General features: G+C 39.2%; 1 protein-coding gene across 2 annotated transcripts in view; it reads right to left on the reverse strand.

Annotated features, from left to right (window-relative positions):
• Positions 1–17,456, reverse strand: part of LRRFIP2 (LRR binding FLII interacting protein 2) — a 51,147-nt gene extending 33,691 nt beyond the window's left edge. For both annotated transcript variants that reach the window (XM_080611506.1, XM_080611505.1), the window contains exons 1-3: positions 17,169–17,456; positions 8,075–8,179; positions 2,731–2,817 (exon numbers count right to left, since the gene is read on the reverse strand). In XM_080611506.1, coding sequence (XP_080467632.1) covers positions 2,731–2,817; positions 8,075–8,164 — 177 coding nt within the window. In that variant the 5' untranslated portion in view covers positions 8,165–8,179; positions 17,169–17,456. The remainder of the gene's footprint in view (positions 1–2,730; positions 2,818–8,074; positions 8,180–17,168) is intronic.
• Between the last annotated feature and the right edge of the window lie 4,750 nt (positions 17,457–22,206).

Consider the following 22,206-nt stretch of genomic DNA (forward strand, 5'->3'; position numbering starts at 1 on the left):
AGCTTGATTTCGAAGAACTTAAAGTTTAAAAAATGCACTTCATATAAAACAGAGCTTAGGTCTCCCAATCCGGGAAAGGAGTGCTCAGAAACCTCCTGCAGATGTGCCTCTTGAAAATGCAAAAAGAAGGTGGCATTAATTTTGAAGCGAGATTGCTCACAGATGTAATCTGTCTTCCACAGTTTGGGAACCCTTGCTCTCCAGCAAAAAAGCATTCAAATGTGCATTCCACCAAGAGGTAACAGGAACCTATGTCACTCTTTATAAGTGACATGAAAACTAATATATACACAGATGTCAGCTAGACAAAGAGACAATATAAAGTCAGTACAACTTTCATTGTATATGAAATTCTAATGACAGTTCTAGGATTTCCCAACAGAAGTGCTGATTAACTGTCATGGTAGTTTTAACTACTTAAAATTATGGTTAGTCTCTGCTTGTATTATTTAAATCTTTTTGATTCAAAACATCCACAGCACAAACACTTCCTTATAAACAAAAAGAGACTCATCTCCCATGTGCCTAGAAAGGAACTCTCTAAGGAAACATTGCACTAAATTAGCACAAATTGAACAGCAGCTTTCTCATACTGTAACTCAACTATCTCCACTCCTTCCTACTTTGTGGATTTAATCTAAATAAATGAATAGTCAAATACTTTATCATTATTCACTGAAAAAGAGGGTTATGGGTAAAAGGATGGAAGTGATGCATGGGGTGGTGGGGTTACCCTATCCCCCCCACACTTTCTTTTTAAATCTTTTACAATTATTTTTCATAAGTCATAGAAGTTACTCAATCATAAGTGAAAGGACCAGCATTGCCATGTTACCCAAAGAGGAAACAAATAAATGCACGTCTACTAAAAAAAACAAGTAAAAACCCCAAGCCTCACAAGTTAACTACAATAAAAATATTTCACTGTTGAAAAGATGTTTATAGCTAGATTGAAACTAATGTAATTTCATTTTCAATATTCATGACTTCAAGCCAGCACATGGTGGAAACAAAAAACCCACTTGATTTTTAAGAAAAGCATCTCATTACATAGTTTGCCTTTTGCTGCCATAAGGTACATTGCATCTCCACATCCACATATAGTTTAGATGTAACTTTTTCCAGTAATAAAACATTTGGAAATGACACACAGCAAAACATTAGTAAATTACTTCCTCCAACTCTTGTGTTAGTTCTCTGAGCAGCAAACCCATGCACAACAGGTGGTTTTAGCCTACCATCCATTTCTGGATATGAGCCCATTTTCTATCATATGAATGCTGAGAAAGCTACAGAATATAAACACAAAAAACAAACAAACCATTCACAATATAGACTGGATATGAGACTGGATTCTTAAATCAAAAACTTGAAAAAAACCCAAGTTAGTTGCCATGGAATAGTCAGTATAATATCAGATACCTACAGCAGTTTGAAGAGTGACACTATGGAATAATGAGAACCATGTCAAAAATTGAGGCAAAATCATGTTTAGTGAACTGCACTTGTTATTATCACAGGGAAAAACAATAAAATCAGTATTTACATGGATTTAAATGTAATCATGATAAATAATAAATTCTCAATTTTTTGCATCTATGTCAAAACCCGAACCATGAAATACTCAGACTCCTGAAAATCTAGTTCCTAGGGTTTTTCTTTTGCTCAAGAAAATCAAACTTTTTCTTTTTAGGAGAAATACAGAACTACAAGTGTAAATATTAGCCCTTTGGTTTTGTTTTGTTTTTGTTTTTTATTCCATAATAAAGACCCTGGCAATAGCTATTTATTGTAAATACTTTTGGTATAATCCATATGGGAGGAAATTGACTGAAAACTGCATATCCCGATTATCGTTACTAAGTGTATTATAAACACATTAAAAATTCTCTCTACTTTTTCACAGTAGTTTATCCTATACGTTAAGCAGTGGTCACATGTGGAAAAGGTCACATTTACTATTTATCCTGTGCTGCCACTTATCCATATTTACATGGACCTTTTGCACAGCAACAAGCACCAAAGACACTGCCTTAAGTAATTGTTCTTATAAAAGCACAGGAGTTACCAGCTGACTCAGCTACAAATATTGTCTTTCAAATCCAGACAATATTAAACTTCACATTAGAAGTTGAAAACTGTTTCTCTCTACGCAGAATTACGTATGCAAGCCTGAGTTCTGACACTGTTATCATGTTCTCTCTTCTGCTCATTTCAATCAAATAAGCAGTAATAGGAAAGCCTCAGCCCTTTAAATATCTAAAGATAAACTTTTAGATTAATCTTTGTCCAATTTTGATTGCTAGCATTGAACTTACTATATTTGTTAAAGGTAAAACATCCAAACATTTGATTATGCCTGTAAAGCTAGAATTTAAAATCACATGAAAAATGTTTTATTTTTCATATGAAAGAAGAGCATCAAAAGCCTATTTCATATAGCATGTTTTTTCTACAACACGAGTGAAACTATTAATAAAGTTGAAAATGAACGGTCACATGAATGTTTTGTGAGGTGCTATCCACAGGTAAATACAAAGCACATCATCCTTTCAAATATATAACCCAAGAGGGGAAGAGGAAGGGATGGGGTAGGAGAGAGCAGCTAACAGTTGCCTGACGCTGAAAATACCCAGCATGCAGCTGAATCACACCAAAAGACAAAACCTGCTGCAAGTGCATTTAGAGTTATACTAAAGATTTGCAACAATTTCTGATGATTTACATTACCTCTTTTTGCTGCCGCTCCAGCTCTCTCATACGTATATCTCTTGCTTCTGCTCGAGCTGCCCGTTTGGCTGCAAGCCTGGCTTCTGCCTGCAAGTAAATTGGAAATACTGAAAGTTAAAGACATGTTTTGCATAATGGTTTAAGTACTCTACTTAATAATCTCTTCATAAAATCACATTAAGATTACTATTTATATATATTGTGATGTTAGAAAGAAATCAGTTTCCAATGAAATTCAGCAAAAAAACCCCTCAGAACTCCTAACACCCAAAACATTTAATTTTATACAAATTCTTAAAACTGTAAACTTCAATTGGTTTCAAATAGGTTTTTTGCTTTTGGTTAAGGATACTTCTTTTCTGATTTTGTCACTATCACAGCATAGATTTATGTAAAACATGAGAAACCTATCAAATTAGTGACAATTGCAAGGAAATGTCTTGTGTGCTTCAGGAAAAAGGAGGGGATATTTAACACAATTCTACTTTACATGGTGATTAAACTACATGTACAAAAATATCTATCAAATAATGACAAGAAAGAATGCAAACACATTGCAGCTTGATTACTTAAAACAGTTTCCGTTAACTTCAAATGACTCTCATTAAGACTGTTTTTCTACGTTTTGCACACATAGATGAAATGATTCCAAGTCTGTGTCAGCACTCTTGACTGCCATGATGCAATCCTTTTTCTGAGCAGCATAAAGCTACTCTTCTTGCTACCTGATGGCAGCACATAAGAAGAGTAAGGGAATTCCCATGCAACAGGAAGTCTTTTCTCACTTGCAGCCCTACTCTGTAAATTGACTGTAATCAGTTCTGTGGCATATAAACTTCCATATAGGCATTTATGTGGCACAGAAAGAGAAAGGACTCAAACAGCTGATATGTCTAGGTTGAGTTCTGTCTGTAGCTCAGCAGATATGCTTATCTAGCCTTTAGACTTTGGCAAGGCTTTAACATCTATGAACATTTATCTTTAATCAAGACAAAGTTCATTTGTTTACTGATCCATACTAAAAATCAGTTCACATTTCAGCACTCTCCCCTAGTCCTACAGCCAGAGACCTAACTTACATTCCTATAGTAGAAGCAGAAACTCGACTTCTTCCAATTTACTAAACCCTTGATAAAATACAGGGGAATTCTACAAAAGAAATCACCACCAAAATCAAACCACCTCATCTTTTCAGAGAATTTTTTTAGTAAAAAATGGTTTGGTGTTATGTTAATTAGTAATCTGAGCAACCATATTTCTCAAAAAAGTACACAATTTTAAAAAAGATAAAGAAGCCAGCAAGTTAACTGAAAGCACAGCTTTTGGGCTTCGTTCACTAAACCTTAGAGCAAGAGACAAACTCCATTACCATTTGATAGGCCCTCATACCCAATAACTCTTTATTCTCAGCAGAATTGTTAGAAAGCAGACCTTGTTATTTATAGAGCACTCAAAAATCTTGGTAACTATGTCATTCTAATCCATTAGCATTTGAATTGAAAAGCATTCCAAATACAACCCTATTCCTTGCTCATAGGAGTTTGGGAGTCAGTTCAGATTGCTTTCCAATGCTTAACTTGCAGTAAAAAAATTTCAGTTCTAGAAAACTACAGACTGGCCACTACAGTCTTGATTTCAGTTTCAATAGGAAATCCCTATTCATTATTTGGAAAGGCCGAACTTTCCATAGGACAGGAGAAACTGTCTTCTATATCAGCTGGCTTATATTCTTTGTCAATCTAAGAAAACTAACAGCTTCAGAATATCTCACTTGTGACGCTGAATAATATGGAGAGTGCATTGCTTTCAGAAAAGGATGCAGAGATCCCTGTCCCTGGATAAGTACATCACCTTTACTTTTCCTTGCTTTCAGTAAGCACAGGGAATTCAATGCCAGGAAGGATAACACACAACAGAATACAAAGTGTGTCCTAAAGAAAGAGGTCTAGTAACTCAGAAGCTCTTGGAATAAGGCAGTAATTTGCTCTGATGTGGATGTTTAGTGATGTGCCTTGTTTAGTGCAGAGGCATTGCAGGACAGCTTGTCTCAATGCAAACTCCCACAGCAAGAAAAACATATGAAAAAACTCTCCATGCAACAGTGCTAGTCCTACAAGCAGTGAAGAAGGGAAAGATGAAGAAAATGAAAGAAATCTCACAAAAAGGAAGTACTTTGACCAAACGCTTCACATCCTATAACAGAGCCCTTATCTTCCATTAAATATTTTCATGACATATCAGATTCAACCAGTGCAAAAATAATTACTACACAGAAATGAATTTACTGGATCAGTACCAAAGAATTTTTTACAGTTTCCTAGAGCACAGGTATTTTTTGGTATCAAAAGGAAGAGATCAGATTTTTTTTTCACATGTCCCATAGAACAAGGAAATCTCAATTTTGTCAAATTAGAGCAGTGAGAAAGAAACAGATTAGTGCTTTCTGAAATCTGAACATTTGGAGCAAAAAACCCTGAAGCTTCATACACGACACTAGGAGTCTTTGCTAGTATCACAAACTCCGACAATTCCTAGTGCCATTTTGTGACTGCTCTGAATACCAGAGCACTTCTATGCAGTTCTTCCATGCAGATGATCCTGAGTGCCAGTCTTACATGTTCAGCATAATCTGTTCACCTTCTCTTAATACCTAGAACACCTTTTAGGAATGTTTTCCTCAGAAGACATCTGACTTCTGGATTATGGGACTCAATTCAACTGTCGTAAGTAACATCTGCTAAAAAGGTAATTTCAGAACAGGAAGCTGAAGAACAAAACACACTTTGACAATAAAAAGATAAGCAAACCATGTCGCAGAGATAATTGCCCCAGAACAGCAAAGTACATCTACTCTATATATTCATGCACTGACAACTAGCATGCCTTATGTCAGCAGAGTAACTCAAAATTTCCCCAGCCTCAAATGATAAGGTATATGCACGGCAGAGTAAAATCAGATTTTATTTAAAGACAGAGCTTAGTTTTCTTAGCTAGCCTCTACTGTTAGAGCCCAAGAAATGCATTCTGTTCCTTTAAAATAAAAGTCTTCTTTACAGTAAGTTAGCTAATATGATGAATTACAGTTACTAATTCAATGACAACAGCTGCTGTCTGACAATGGATCTGAGGGCCAGCTTTTCCTACACAGACTGAGGGATTAGCAACCTGACAGCAGTACATATTGTGATAATACCATATTCATAATGAAATACAACTACACACTCTATTTTAAAATTGGGTAACAATTTTAAGACTCTTGAAGTGCAGCCTGGGTATGGCAGCACAAAAGAAGCAATGGTGCTATGCAGAGCCTCAAAATGTGTATACAAAGGTAACAAACCATTTACTTCTGAAAGACGTTGAGTTCCCTTCTCCCTAAGAAGCCATGAAAGGTGACCCTCAAAACACAGAAAAATGCCAGAATATTAGAAAGGGAAAAAAAAAACTCCAATAAGAAAATCAGGATATTTAGAACAATTCAGATAGGTTTTAAGAATTATTAACAGACATAAAGCAGTTAAAGACAATATGAAATGCCTAGCCCTTAAATGATATGCTGATTAGTGCAAAATTTTTAGTTATTTTAATCAGATTTAGATTAGTATCAGAATACTGAGTTTCATGAACTTTTCAGCAAGCTGTCTACCAGTTCATTTTTGACAGAAAAAGGGGGAAGACTTAATATATATTAATCCCTGGAACAGACATATTCAACTCTTACCTCTGCAAGATAACACCTCTAGCTGCGAGATCTCATATTAGTTTAACTTAGCATTAAGGAGGGAGGGAGAACCTTCACAGAATCACTGAGTTTGGAAAAGACCTTTAAGATCAAGTCCAACCATTCCCCAGCACTGCCAAGGCCACCACTACTAACCCATGTCACTGAGGGCCTCACCTACACAGTGTGTGAACACTTCCAGGGACAGTGATTCTACCACTGCCCTGGGCAGCCTGTTTCAATGCCTCAGCACTCTTTCTGTGAAGAAATTTTTCCTGATATCCAATCTAAATGTCCCCTGGCACAGCTTTGTTCACTTTTGTTTAATTTACACTTATGCTCAAATTTTAATTGATGGGGTTAGCGATGTAAGAGAACAAAACCCCAGAGTAGTTTTAAGTAAGATAATACTTACTACACCTTGCTATTGAGATCTTTCTTTCTAGGCTAAGTTGCAAGCTGATGTTATTATACTGGTACCACGTGGAGAATACTCAGAAGAAATTTAAAGCCAGATTCCTTCTCCTTTGTTAACTATTCTCCCCCAAAAAATATGAGATAGAACTTGAGAGTAAGACAATACATCATCCTAAGCCCCACACAGAACATATCTGGCAGGGCAAGAACTTCCACCAGGCTTGATGAGAACACAGCTTTCTGGAAAGTTACCAACTAAATGAAAATATTTTATTTTTGCTGACAGACCATTTCCTATGCCTACAATGGCTGCATCTCAAAACATACAGAAGCAATGTTTTCAAAGATGTATCACATACACGCTTTACAAACACAAGTATATGTACTATACACACACATATATAGACAACAGTTTACATTACAAGGCCAATTAGAATCCGCATTTTTCACTCATTTATTGCCAAGTATGGTGAGCAGCTTCGTAGATGGTCTAGCTTAAAGCTCCTGTATCCACTTGTATACAAACAGTACTAAGGCTTTTGTTTCCAAGTCACAGCATTTCCAGAAAACCTCAACTCCAAATAGACATCTGTAAGACTCTAAATTCCATCTGCTTCCTTCCTATATCCAGTGGGACAAAATTCCCCTTTGTATCAACTTCTTGATAATTGCATTTTTGGCTGGTTACCTCCAGTTCCCTGTTTTTCAGGTGGTAATGCTGTTAAGAAAGTTCTGGTATGGTATACGTACTAGGCGTATTTTGACAGGAATGTGACTTTTCACATTTGCAATAGAATGTATTACAGATATCTTTTAATAATGACTACTGCTCATTCAACACTAATACACCATATTCACCATATACTGCACGCTGCGATGGAATAAGTTTGGATTTTTTCTTTCTTTTTTAGTTTTAGACCTGAGATAGCAACTGGATTATTCATTTATCTTTAGCTAGGATATATAACTATACACAGAAATATCTGCTAAGCTTAAAAGTGATCTTGTTAAGTTGCACTTACCATAAAATTAATCTCACTGTATACACATTTCAGTAAACATCTTATTAAAAACACTCTTAGTTTATATTAATTGGCATATTTTTGGCTAATTACACTTCTTACTCCTCCTGTTAAAAAGTACTTTTTCTGGATGAGACTGCTTTCATCCCTACTTCTGAATTCAAGAAATTGGAAATTAACCAACCTCTCTGGCAATGTTACTCAGAGCTTCATCTTCTGCAGAAAACCTGTCTTTCACAGGAGTTCTCTTCCGTCCCGATCCAGGAGTTCCCATTTTTATTCTCTGGTTCTGTATTTGCAAAAACAGACAGGAAAAAATCAGTTTTCAGATATAGAATTAAAACCAAATAATTCACACCCCAAAATGTAATAAACTTTCCAATTCTTTAGCTATGTAATACCTGAGAAACCTACATGACATTGGTATAAAGTTATCCAGCAGCTGTATTTCTAAGAAAACTTTATCACAAAGACTTGTGGCAGCTTTACAGAACACCACTGCATCTCACGAGGTACACACTCAGCATTTTTCTGCTAAACAGAACCCATCAGTTTACCTACAGGTTTCAAAGTTAGGCACAGCTGCCAACTGCTCCTTGCTCAGTAATAATACCTGTATACACTGTTGCTTTTCACAACTCCTAAAAGGAAATAAGTATCCATTTAAATTTATGGCTGTGAAGAAAACCTAAAGGCAACAACAGGTTCAAGAACTACACTTACAAGATCAGTTACTACAGCTCTCAAAACCAGAAAAGATAGATCCAGCAAACAAACTTCAAAGCATCCAAGGAGGTAGCTGTGGTTTATTGACATTGTAATGCAGCTGTTCTCATTCACCTGCAACTGAATGAGATCTGCAGTCTTCTACTGACATAGAAATTTCATTATAGTAGAAGTAAAGATGTTTCTAGACATTCTTTTACTTTATAAGATTCGTAATCTGGGAAATAAGAGACACATGCTAGTATCATATACCCACTATAATACATAAAATGCCCTCTTACTCTTCTTCCAGAAACCTGTTATTAACTGCAAGGATATAAAATTCACCACCAAAGCAAAATATTGTGCATACAGCCAAAGACAGCAGCACATTACTCAAATAATCTAAATTAGTGTTTTCAAATACCCAAAAGAAGCCCCACTTCCAGAAATCCAGGTTCTTCCAAAAGTCAGATCAGAATTTGGTGGTAGTCCAGCTATTGGATATAAACAAGATAAGTATCCCACATAAGGCTTGGGAATACACCTTATTTTGAACAAGATTTTCTTCACAAAAATATAAGAAGTCTAAAAGGGAACTATCTGCTATCCTTTTAAAACTAACTAGTGCAAGAACTATCTTTCATACTAGGTCTAATCACCAAGTGTTCAAAAATTCCTTACGGTTTTATTGGAGAGAGGAAGTGTGAGTGTGGGAGAAACATGATGGGTATTTTTGTGCAAGCAAAGCTTTATTACTTTTTACACAGCAATCACAAAGCCAAAATATATTGGGGTACTTTCTAGCACATGAAGATACCAAGTAGCACCATGGCTTTTTTTGTATTTTAGCTTCCATACTTCTTCCCCCTTTATAACTTTATGCCACTAGTCCTCTCTTCTCCTTGCAGGCAGGAAGTCTTTTATCCTGCTTCAAATTCTGCAGGTATTTTACTGTTCTTAATGTGCTCAGACAAGAAGAAACAGGTATTTGCTGATGAGACAAATGACAACAAAGACTTGAAACTAAATGCATCCCCCTCCTTCTTAAAAGCTCCTGCATAGCAGAGATACAACAATTATGCAATAATCTGATTCATTTCCAAGTTGCTATTCTGAGACCAAAGCTGAATATACTCGGTATTGCAGGTGCACAACTCCTTCATTGTGTAAAAACCATAAAGGTGACCTTACAGTGTTTGTAGATCAGTAGCAGAAGAATAAACCCACAGTATCTGAAGGCAACACAGATGCACTTCTATCATCCATTAATGAACACACTCCTGATGGAGAAGAGTGGACGTAAGTACCCCCACTGGATTCTATCCATTCCTCCACAGGCTGCTCGTTCATTTTTCAGTGCAGAGTGTTTGGATAAAATAGAGGCATTTGGACCAACACACAGGACTCACCAGCCAGGGAGTGTTTCTGCCATCTGCCTGCAGCTCATGGTTCAATTTATTTGTTACTCCCTTACAACATGAGGGTTTTTTTGCTACTGTTGTTTTTCCTTTTTTCTGGTGTCAGACAGCAGCACACCAGCCTCACTCTTATCAGTGGTTGGGATGGGTCTTGGAAGTAGGACAGCAGAGCTCAAAAGCAGGGTGAAGAGAGACTCTGAGATAAGGCCCAATACTCTGAGATAAGTATTCCCACTGTTAATCCATTTGGTAAAAGTCTCTCCATTTAGTGTCAAAAACAAGCAAGCAAACTTACCTTTTGTACTCAGACGGACTTATACATACATACACATATATATATATACAAATATATATATATATGTTTGTATATATAAATATGCAGAAAGCAGTTTGGAGACCTCTATGGCAAAATCAAGACCCAAGTCAATAATTGCTAAGAATTTTTCAAAACTCAAGTAACAATGGTACCGTTCCACTCGGGGTGTGATCAAGGGAAGGAGTGTTCCAGGGCTGTCAGGGGATGACTGATTACCCTTCTCTTTCTTTCCACCTTAGCCAGACAACAGGAGCCACTGGTACAATCAGTGCTTCCCTCCTTAGCCTCATAAAAGCTCCTGGTATGGTTAAGGGACACTTCAGCACCCAATATATTACCCAAAGGCCAAGGCCTGTCAGAAATTCCTGAGATCCTGGAGCAGCCCAGAGGATGGGGGAGGATGCACCACCACAATCCATCCCATCCTTGACACCAGCTGCACCTAGGCTCCATCAGGAGTTTAGAAAGCAAGGGGGTCCAATCTGAACCTCATGACTCAATGTGTGTCTCCCTTATGCTTTGCGCCTTTGGTCTCTGTATCAATTGTCTTTAGCTGAATTTTACCTCTGTTTCGCTTTGTATGCTTCATCCATGTAATAAGCAATAGAGTGAACCTTGCCATCAAATCCTGCTAAGTTGTGCCTTTATAAATCATATTAAAATAGCTCTTGCTAATATCTTTTAGGGTTATTCTTTAAGTAACCACTCATTTCATGACAGCTTTCTAAACTATAAAAGATGATACAAGCAAAGTATGTTACAATCTTCAGCATTTACAGTTCAGAATTCCTGAGTCACACCTATGACATGTTTATTTCTTACTGTAGGCTGGGTCACATATTGTATTACATGACTGATGAAGTGACATCCTGTTGTATTTCATTCCAAACAAGTGTATGAAGTCACCAAACAAACCAGAAGACCAGGGAGGAAATCCCTTAAGTTCCCTCTCATTCGTCTTTACTTCAGGCACATACAAATTTTATCTCTCTCCCAAGTCTGCTGTTTACTCTTCTTCCTATTACCTTCTAACTAAAGGTTCTCTTTGTTTCTTTCTCACTGTCTAGGAAAAAAGTGCGACCAAGCTACACCACAATTTAAGGTCCTCTCACTCATCACCTTCAACGGCACCACCTGTTCTGATGCCTGGGTCTATGCCAGTGTATTTGGCATCACATACATGCAAGGCATTCAGATACTACAGTGTGAGCAGGCTATAAATAGACAGACTGAAGCTTCCCTATTCTCTTTCAAGTAAGACCAAAAGGTAATTAAAATTCACCTATGAAGAAACAATCTCTGTATATTTGATCCAACGCATAAAAGAGCCCTGCCCTAGAACCACTCAGCCTCAGTTTCCCAATTAATATTGGAATAAAAGCCAGCAGCCCTGCATATTAAGTCCATAGCCACAAACAGCTGTTTAAAACTTTAAGAAAGTAAATTCTTTCAATCCTGAGAAGGAATTGCACCTTCTATCCATAATATCCATCCAAAGTTTCTTGCAGTTTCAGCTGTCCGCTTGCAAAGTTAGTGTTTTTATCTGCTACAGACCTTTAAATATCTGAATTGAGTTGACCACAAAGGAAGCTCTACAGAATACTGCAATGGGGGTAACTGACCCTACTGCTGGTAATTATCTTTGACACATGACAAGGCAGATAAACAGTACTGGGAAGTTGTTCATTATAAAGTATAATCTGATTAATTCTACAGTATGAATACATAAATACCTAAGTTTGTTAGAGTTTTATCTGTCTCTTAACAAGTAAGACATAGTACTAAACATTTTCTGAACCAACCTTAAAGATATTACAGGATATATAGTAATAATTTGTGTGATCAATTTCAGTTACAAATTGATCCAATTTAAATTAGTGGCTAAATACTTCTTATTTCATAAGTACGGAAAGGCAGTGAAGCCAGCAGGAGAGAGGAACAGTAAAGCAGAGGAAGTCTAGAATTTCTTGAAATTAGAGTCTAAAAACTTGAAAGAGAAAGCTCGGTGAAGGTTACTTGAACAAATAAGGTTAGAAAAACATTAACAGATAAGGAAGATGAATGTAAGAAGCAGGAGTAAAAAATAAAACATATGCATTGCCAGAAAACCAACCACAGGTTGCTAATAAAGCACAAACAGTGGTCACTCATTTTGATTTTTGACAGTTCCACAAATGTTAAATATAGCTCAAAATATGCTTGAAGTACAGTAAAAAGAGCAAAAGCTTTTTCAAACAGCTAGCTAAAAAGAAAGATCTAAGAAGCAGGAGTGCCATGCAATGATGCTGGAGTTTAAAATCAAAGGATCTAAATATACTTCATAACTGAACACTTGCTCTTTACTTCACATGAATGCAGCTGCTGAATGAAGGTATGAAAGCTACCATACCCACAATTAAAGTTCTAAAAGTTTATGTGCTTGGAAGAACAGTGGAAAACCCAACCCAGCAATTTTAAAGAACTGTCTCATGAAACTGCAGCTGCAACACAAAACTACAAACAAGCCAGAGGAATTATCACTGTGAAACAGCAGAAGGAGCATTCATATTTGAGAAAGAGCAGAAAGACTCACATTAGAAATCAAAACCTTGCTTGCTTAACCTTCAGTGATTTGTCAAAGTAAATGCTAAAGACCACACAGAAATAAATGGACATAGAATAAAAATACATTAATTTAGTTAAAATTAAGCAAGACTAACACAAGATTCTTCCCCAGAAGAATGCCCCTATACAAGGGTATGCTCTTTGGAGTTACTGTTGTCTGCCCATGTGCCCAAAAATACCTGAGAACAAAAAGGATTTGCATGCTCACAGTGTGATCATGACCCAACAAAGGAGCATGTGGGGAACAGGAAAGGGAAATAAACAGGGTTTTAATGCAACAGTTTTAAGGACTCACTTAGAATTTTCATTTAGAATAACCTTGTTCAGAAAAACCAGAGCTATTGCAAAAAAGAGCTGCTAATATCAGGAAAACAGCCTAACATTAAAGGCAAAAAGCAAAGACTGAGAAAAGCATATAATTACTGTCTGCCAAAAGATTACAGTGCTTACCACTATGATGGAGGCAAAGTTATTCCAGTTCATGAATAGTGTTTCCATTTTAAAAAAACCTGTTCATCTCTAATCACAGCCCACTTCAGAAACCGTTGGCACAAGGTTTCTGCTTTGAGCAGACAAGCTGGTGTCAGCTTCTTCAGGAAAAAAGTTGTTCTTTGGATAGTTGACAGCTCACAACTGCACAATCTACCCCTTTAATGCAGTACATTTGCAGTTTGTTTGCCAATTTAAAACTGAGAAACAGAACTTCTCATGAGTTCCTGGTATTTAGCAATAGAATGACAGTTCCCTAGAGAAGGTGGAAATCCCTCAGTTTGTGTTATGAAGATAACTATTAACAGAAAGTCACCAGTTAAGATAACCAAAAAGCCATTACAGAGTCTGCAAAAGTGTTGCCTGATGGAGCTTGTAAGGTATAACTGTGCCCGTTTAGGGTTGGTAAACTTACAGTAATGCAACACAGCAACCGTATCAATGTAGCCTCCAGAGACACCAAACTATCTCTGGTGACCTACCTCAGTCTTTGCAAACTACTAAAGTTCCAAGACAACATCATGCAGTGATGCAGCTTCAAGCAGTGGTACTCATTTTATGAAGTACGAGTTCTCTGCCAGTCAGTTGCTAACAGCTGCACTTGCAGATACCATTAACTCACAAAATAAAACATTACATACAGGAGATTAGCATCAGTGGCAAGATGCATCTGCAGAGCTCTTACAATGGTCACTCAACAGAGGATCTCTCAGGCCACAATGTAAAGCATATGTATGCTTCAGAGAAGTATTGCAACAGTTGGGACTTTTCTAGAATCAGTGCTACCACAAATGCTGAAGACCCACAAAAAAAAAAAAAAAAAGCATGATTTTAAAATATAAGGAAATAACAGTACTAGAACAAGCACCATGGAATGCATGATAAAAAGCAAAGCCACAAGAACCTTCTATAAGTGTTTATTCTAAAATGGAACAACCACCATTTTTGCATTGTTGACTTTTTCAAAATGAGTATTCTTTCTATCATTTCGCAAAAGAATGATTCAGTCCTTATTAAAAAAAAAAAAAAATCAAAACAACACACTGCTACTATATTGAGCCTCCATTTTTATTTTTTAATGAAACAAACAGAGAACCCCATGGTAACAACCCACGTTCAGTAACAAGCTGCAACTATTTAAGGTATTTTTCCATTACCAATTTAATACACTCCTACATACTGTTCTACGACTGCTACAGCTACAGTACAACAAAGAAAAGCTACTGAAGAGAGCAAGACAAATTCTCCTGGGTACTTCTTGGAGCTTTCTCCACTTGCTGTTTCTTCCATCAGCAGGCACCACTTCTGCTGACTACTTCTCTGGTGTAGTAGCAGTCTGGTAGGCATAGAAATACTTGGCTCCACTGACTCTTTGGGAGGTGCCCCTCCACCTCTTCCCTGGAAGCACCTCTTAACTGCATGCCCAAGAAAAAAATAGTAACTTTATCATCTCCACAAGCAGACAGTACTATTTACAGAAACTATTTTTCAATGACAAGTAATGCGTAAACACAAAGTGTCCATTACACTTACGTGTTACTCACTTTCCAGATGTTCAAGATAACAGATTTTGATTACTTTGTCAGAAAGTTCATAGAATAATTTCATTACTTTCTCAGAAAGAATCTCTAATCATTTTTTTATCACTATTGGACTGTACTGATCTACAACCATCACCATGCACCTTGAAATCAGGCTCTTACAAACACAAACTATCACTTAGTATCAAATCTGTTACTGGTTTCTAATCCTCTGCTGGCATTATATACCAAAGGATTCAACTGTATACGATACCTTTCTACTTTTTTGGCTATATGCACATGCCAACTTCAGCGCTGTGTGAAAGTCTAGACATCAACATGTTCTACAGATCCTCACTGCTTGCAGCCCAATTTCAACAGCACTTTCTTAACGCTTACATGTGTTGAAGTACTATGCCATCTTCTGAGACAATGAGAGTCATTAAAGAAAAAACAAAAAGAAAGCTCGTTTGGAGTCAGTTCACAAGAAGTACAGATATTTAGGGCAACAAGCTTACACATGACAAATTTCACAGAAACATAGAATGGTTTGGTTGGAAGGAATCTTAAAGCTCATCCATTTCCAACCCCTTGCCACAGGCAGGGACACCTTCCACTAGACAAGGCTGCTCCAAGCCCCGTCCAACCTGGCCTTGAACACTGCCATGGATGGTGCAGCCACAGCTTCTCTGGGCACCCTGTGCCAGTGCCTCACCACCCTCACAGGGAAAATTTTCTGCCTTACATCTAATCTCAGCCTCCTCTCTGTCAAGTTAAAGCCATTCCCCCTTGTCCTGCCCTTGTAAAAAGCCCCTCTCCAGATTTCTTGTATGCCTCCTTTGGGCACTGGAAGCCACATTAAGGTCTCTCTGGAGCCTTCTCTTCTCCAGGCTGAATAAACCCAGCTCCCTCAGCCTGTCTCCATAGCAGAGGTGCTCCAGCAATTCAGTTCAGGTGAGTGGATTGACACTCCAAGGTAAACTTTTCCAAACCCAAGGAACATAAAACAATGGAAAACGCATGTCACATACATCAAAATATTCCGCACTGCTAGAGCGCTTTTCATCTGTTCCTATATCATCACTAAGCAATTACATTAAGCGAGGAAGCAGATGCATATTAAGATAACTGTTTCTGGGCCCCAATACATTTAGTTACATCACTTTACAGCCAAGACAATAAATGCTCAAAGAACTCACCACACAAATGTTGATTTATTTTTTACAGGTAATTTATGACCAAACCCCCACACACCTCCAAAGATGTCTGATGCTAGCATTGATACTTTAAAGGGGTAAAACTGATCCTGGACTTTTCTCATTTCAAGCCAAAAATGTCTGCAAGTGTCTCTAAAATGAGGGAGTCACCGAGTAGATCATACAAATTTAATGTAGTACTGCTTCATCTACAAAACGTTTTTATTATCAGTGAAATACATAACACTTCAAAGTATCATGCCAGGATTCAAACTGGAAATCACTTAAAACACGTGGAGCAGATCACAGCACAGAGCTGTTTTCAAGCTACTTCCAAACTCACGAATGTGTCCATCTCTCTATCATCATCAACACTCTTGGCAATCATAGCAGCAGGGCATACAAAGAAAACAAAATAAAAGAAACTATGGCCTAAAATAAAACAGAAAAGCCCAACTAAGCATCAGAAAGCCTGCCTGAACCATACCACAACTCCACCGAATGGGCACGCCCTGCTTGCTGCTCTGGGGAACCGTGAAGCTGTGGTAACACACTTCAAGGAAGTGCAAAAAGCACCGAAATACACACAGCTGAGATTTCAGGTCATCTGCCTTTCCCTCCTTCCCCTCTTTCTCCCCCTCATTTCACCCTTTCCACTCAGTCCCGGAGGATGAACGGCACCTTCCCGCAGGCCTGCGGGCCGAGGGCGATGGATCAAGCTCGGCAGGCGGCAGGGAACAGCGTTGCCGGAAGGGCTCGGCCAGTCCCGGCTTCCCCTCTCCGGCCCTGACAGCGGCCGCAGGGAAGGCGGCCACACACCGCCGCTGCCGCCCTTACCGTTTCGCTTTCTGTTCTCCTACCTGGCGACGGAGTCCCCGCCGAGCCGCCGTGCCCTCCCCGCTCCTCTAAACCCGAAGAACCGGGTTCCCACCCTGCTTCCCCGCCCCGTCCGGGTTTATATGTACATGACACCCTCCCCCCTCCCCGGCCCTCACCCTCTTCTTATCCGGGCCCCAGGGAGCCTTACCTGCGGGCCAGCCTGCTGCAGCACCAGAACGCCCTTATACTGATAGGGACACTGCTTCCTTCTCCCCTCCCCGCCTTACACGGGTGCGAGGGACTAGCGGGCCCAGGAATCGCCGCAGGCTCCTTCCTTCCCTCACTCCCCACGCCCAGAGTCCAAAGAAAGGTGGTAGAAGCCGCCCCAGGGCGAGCGCGGGGCCCGCCGGGCACGGACCGTCCAGTGGCCGCAGCAAGGCAGCTGCTGCCTTTCTTCACTCTCCCGCCCCTTCCCCGACAGGGGCCGCAAGGACCAGAGCTTTGGCAAAGACGAGCCGCACCGCTCCAGGCCGCCCTCCTCCTCCCCCGCCCCGCGCTTTTGCCTCCTCCCCTTCAATGCCGGGCGGTTACAGCCACACCGAAAACGCGGCTGGAAGCAGCGGTTAATTCGGAGCCGAGAAGGAAGGAGCCGGCACTAAGAGAAAAGAAAGCGGGAGACGAGAAGCGGCACACAGACACCGGCACCGTCCCCCCTGCAGGCCGGCGAACCACACCGCGCAGGCGCGGGGCACGCCGCCAGGGAGGAAGGGGCGAGGGGGCGGTGGGCGCGCATGCGCGGGGCGCTGGCGGGTGCGGCCGTGCGGCGCTGGCGGGCGGTAGGATGGGGAAGGGAGGATTGTGTCTTGAGACGGCTGTACTGCTGAGGGGAGGTGCTGCCGCGGGTGGACCCCGTTAAATACGGGTCCGGAGGGCAGATGTTCTTCTTTTTCCCGAGTCTCTATTCCTCAGAAGGTAGCAGAGGGAGGGGGTCGTGCTTTTTTGGCGAGGAGAAGGGCGATGGCTCCCGCCTGCAGTCAGATCTCCGTCTCAGCCCGCCTTATGACTGGGTAGGCCGGCTGACTCACCGCTGTGGCGGGGCGAGGTAGGTCCGCGACCTTCTCCTTTGTGTTTGCTGCTCGGGTTTAGCTGGGGGTTGATTTTATCGAGTGGCGTTCCGCAGTGAGAGCCGCCGCAGGCCGCAGCCGCCTCCACAGAACCGGAGTGGAAACCGCCGCGCACCCTGCGAGGCCCGCCAGGCTGCACTTCCTGCTGTAAGTCTCCAGTGCGGTGTTCACCTGCTACTGGAAGCTTACTTGGATGCGTGCCAGGCTGAGTGTGTGGGTGAAAATACCGCGCAACCATTGACACCTTATCTGGTACAGATGCGACCCGACTTACGAACTGTCAACATATAAATACAACCTAGTATCCGAATTCCTCAGGATAACATACCTAAAGAAATGACTATACCAGTAAATTTATTCTAGTTATACATAAAGAGCCAACTAACAAGTAAAAAGTTAAGCAACAAGTGATGGGACAATAGGAAACAGCCTCAAACTGTACCAGGGGAGTTTTAAATTGGATATTAGGAAAAATTTCTTCACAGAGTGCTCACGCATTCAAATAGGCTGGCTGTCCAGGGCAATGGTAGGGTCACTGTCCCTTCAAGTGTTCATAAACTGTGTAGACGAGGCACTTAGTGACATGGTTTAGCAGTGGCCTTTGCAGTGCTTGGGAAGGGTTGGACTTGATCTTAAAGGTCTTTTCCAACCTCGTTAATTCTGTGATTCTAATGGGCATGAAAGTATTGGTGAGACGCTGCTGTGAAGCAGGCTTCAGATCAGATCTGTAGTCATTTGCTTTTTGATACCCCTGTCACTGAGTAAGAACTGTAAGATCATAAAGATGATCAGAGGGCAGGAGGAGACTACATTTTGTATTGGAACAAAAAAGCACTGTTAAAATTATAAGCCCAGTGGTAGGACTCACGAGTATTCACCAGAGCCCTTGGGAGAGGTCAGATGTGTTACTAAAATAAGCTCAAGTGGATGTACATAAAGAAAAAGGGACATGCAAGTGAATTAATTCTGTTATAGACACAAAACAACTTTGTTTAGTTTTGTTAGTATTTTATAACTTTATGTCTAAGAAACCCTGTACTGTCTCAATCTCTTTCCTCAGTTGATCATACAGCATAGCCTCACCATGCTTATTTTTAACATTATGTTAATTTCTCTAGTGTAAATAATGTTCTCATTGCTGGGAGATGAAGTAGGAAATTCCTCATGGAATATCATTAGGAAAGACCAAAAAAACTAAAAGTACTACAACTTACATCTCTATTTGAAGTATATTCTTACAGAAGCAACCACCTGCTGTTTTTCTGGACTTTATGAGAAGTCTTCATTAAAATTATACTGAACCATTTTGGTTTGGTCTAGCTGGAAGGAGAGGTTATTTGTTCCCTCTTGAGTGGATGGTTTGTTTGGAGCCTTCTGAAATCTGGGATGACACAGGTCTGTGTGGGATGATTATCTGTTACATAAAGGGGAAAATGTTTTCAATCATTTGTACATTATTCTTTGATGAAGTGTTGGTATTTGCATAAGTTCAGTCTTTTGATACCATAGGCTGCACGTTTTTCTTTAAGACACTATCTCCTTTAGATCAGACAGGCATTTTTTTTCCACATGAAAGAACAATTGTTCGCTTGACTAAAAAGCAGTGCTTAGTGCAGTTACTACAGACAGTGGTACTGGATGTCACAGTGAAATTCCGAGTTCAGCATCATTAATGAATAGTTAAACAGTCAAGTTAGATAAAATTTCATTATAAACCTTTAATTAGAAGCCAAAAAACGAAGGTTATGTTTGAACTTCTGCTGTGAAATGGGTGCAGTTACAAAATACACAATCAGTTATGAGTCTGCCTTGAACAAATTCTTACTGAAGCTACTATAAATCTTGCCTTGTTAATAAAGAGTTTCTGCTGAAAATAAATGAATGAATGAATGATTGTTGAATTTGCCTTTAAATATATTTTCTGTACATTGTTGTCTTTGTATACAGTAGGTTAATACAGATTCTTTGACATACCTAATAGAACCTGTTGATTTACTCACTCCTGTCCCTTTTCTCTGAAAAGGTGTGTCTCAAACTGTTTTGCTTAGTTGGGGCATTCCATTGGTGAGATCTTAGCTCTTTCTACAGTGATGGTCACTTAAGTAAGTATTTCTAGGATGAATCTGTAAGTCAGCTGTATGAAACACAACAATGTCAACTTTCTGCAATGATTTGTATATAGTTTAGAGATTTTGTCACTGGAACAATTTTAATGGGAGAAAAATGTTTTCTCATATAATATTTGCTATTTGTACAGTTTTGAATACCTTCTCTTTTTTTGTCCCTCTCCTTAGGATTTCAAATCTTCCCATGAAGCTTTTGTTTCATGATGCCTCTGGTTAAGAACATAATAGTAATGGCATACATGTAGGATTATCGTCTAACTTAATCCAATGTGTTTTCCCTTCTGTGTCCTCCCTGTTTTCTCCTTCTCTCTTAATCCTATGCCCTCCATCCCTCCTCCAAAGAATAACTTCCAGCTATTAGTTTAACTGGTAGATTAGTTTAGTGATGGAGACTGATTGGTTTAACATAGCAGTCATTATTTATCATTATTGTCTACGATGCTATATTTAATTTTCATATAGAGCTTTTCATTGTTACTCCATTTTAAAAACAACTAAAGATCCAATTATTGTTGTCCTTATAGACCTGATAAATGTACTTCTATATGTCTTTATGTTCCATTTGATATATATATAAATACTGACAATTTCCTGTGATATGTATCATTCATGAAAGCTCAGCCTGAAGTCATGATCTATTTTTTCTGTGTTATATACCCCCCAAAAGGGATTGTGTAAATGCTGATCGATTTTACTGATGACGCACAAGCCATGTAGAGGAAATCACCTCACACTTTTATACGGTTGTGTTGAGTTTGCAAAACTAAGGAGCAGTGTCTGTATTAAGCACAAGTGAGTAAACGTGGATCTTTGGGTTTGTACTCATGTTTTTCTTAGTTTTCTGATGTCTATTTTTTTCATGTAGAAATGTCATAGAATGTAAAGTTTAAATATGACTTTTCAATATAGATTTTTTAACACACTAAAATCTAATGGATGTTTATCAGAACTCTCTTATGCCTGCTATCCCCACACCCAAATTATCTTCACCTACTACAGTGTTCCCACCAGTATACAGAGTTGAACGTATTCATATAATTACTCATATAAATAAGACATATTCATTCTGATTTTTTTGTCTTCTTTAGAAAATATAATTAAAATACTCTTTTATTTTTGCTTCCTACCTGAAGGAACCACTCCTTTACAATTCTCTTCAATGTCAAGTGCACATTCTCCATGTAAGACAAATGGCTTTCACTGAGCCACTTTCTAATTTTCTCTAGCAACAAAGTTAACCCTCTGTCTGAAAAAGGACCAAATGGAATAACTGGAAGTCAGAGGCTTCTTTCCCAGCAGTATCAAGGCTCTATGCTGCATGCTGCTGCTTGCTGCTGCTCACTGCTTCAAGTGTGCTGCTTCCCTGTTAGTGTATGTCTGATGTTAATTTGTGTCATTATTTGAAGCTGAGGGCCATACAGCTTCATGAGAGTCATACTTTCCTTCATACAAGCACTGTTAAATTGGAGAAACAAATGACACGGGAATTTAAATGTCAGGCTGAGCTTTACTTTAGAGATTGTCAAATCTGTATATTGCTCAGAGAAGCCAATCAATGGTATCTTCTTTGTAGACTTAATCACCATTGCTTTTGGTCCATTTATTTTTACAGCTCATGAGCAGACACTGCCACTTCAGTCAATGGCAGCTATGGATGCTCAGAACTGTGAGAGAAACAAACTGTTCAAATTAAGCAGATTTGGTTTAATTCTATTAGCTGAATGGAAAATAAAAAAACTGGGAATTCAGTAATATTTTTCTATAAGGTACGTATACCTAAAGATCTAGGGCAAAACCAGCTTTGCCATTGTCCTGGGTTCAGCAGTAGCAGTCATTTCTTCTCCTTGTTAGTAGCTGGTGCAGCGCTGTGTTTTTGACTTTCGGCCTGGGAACGGTGCTGATAACACCGATGATTTTAGTTACTGCTCAAATGTTTTGTCTGGCCAAGGACTTTCTGAGTCTCATGCTCTGCCAGGGAGGAGGGGAAGCTGAGAGG

The sequence above is a fragment of the Psittacula echo genome (assembly GCF_963264785.1).
Source record: "Psittacula echo genome assembly, chromosome: 2".
In the NCBI taxonomy this organism is placed as follows: Eukaryota; Metazoa; Chordata; class Aves; order Psittaciformes; family Psittacidae; genus Psittacula; species Psittacula echo.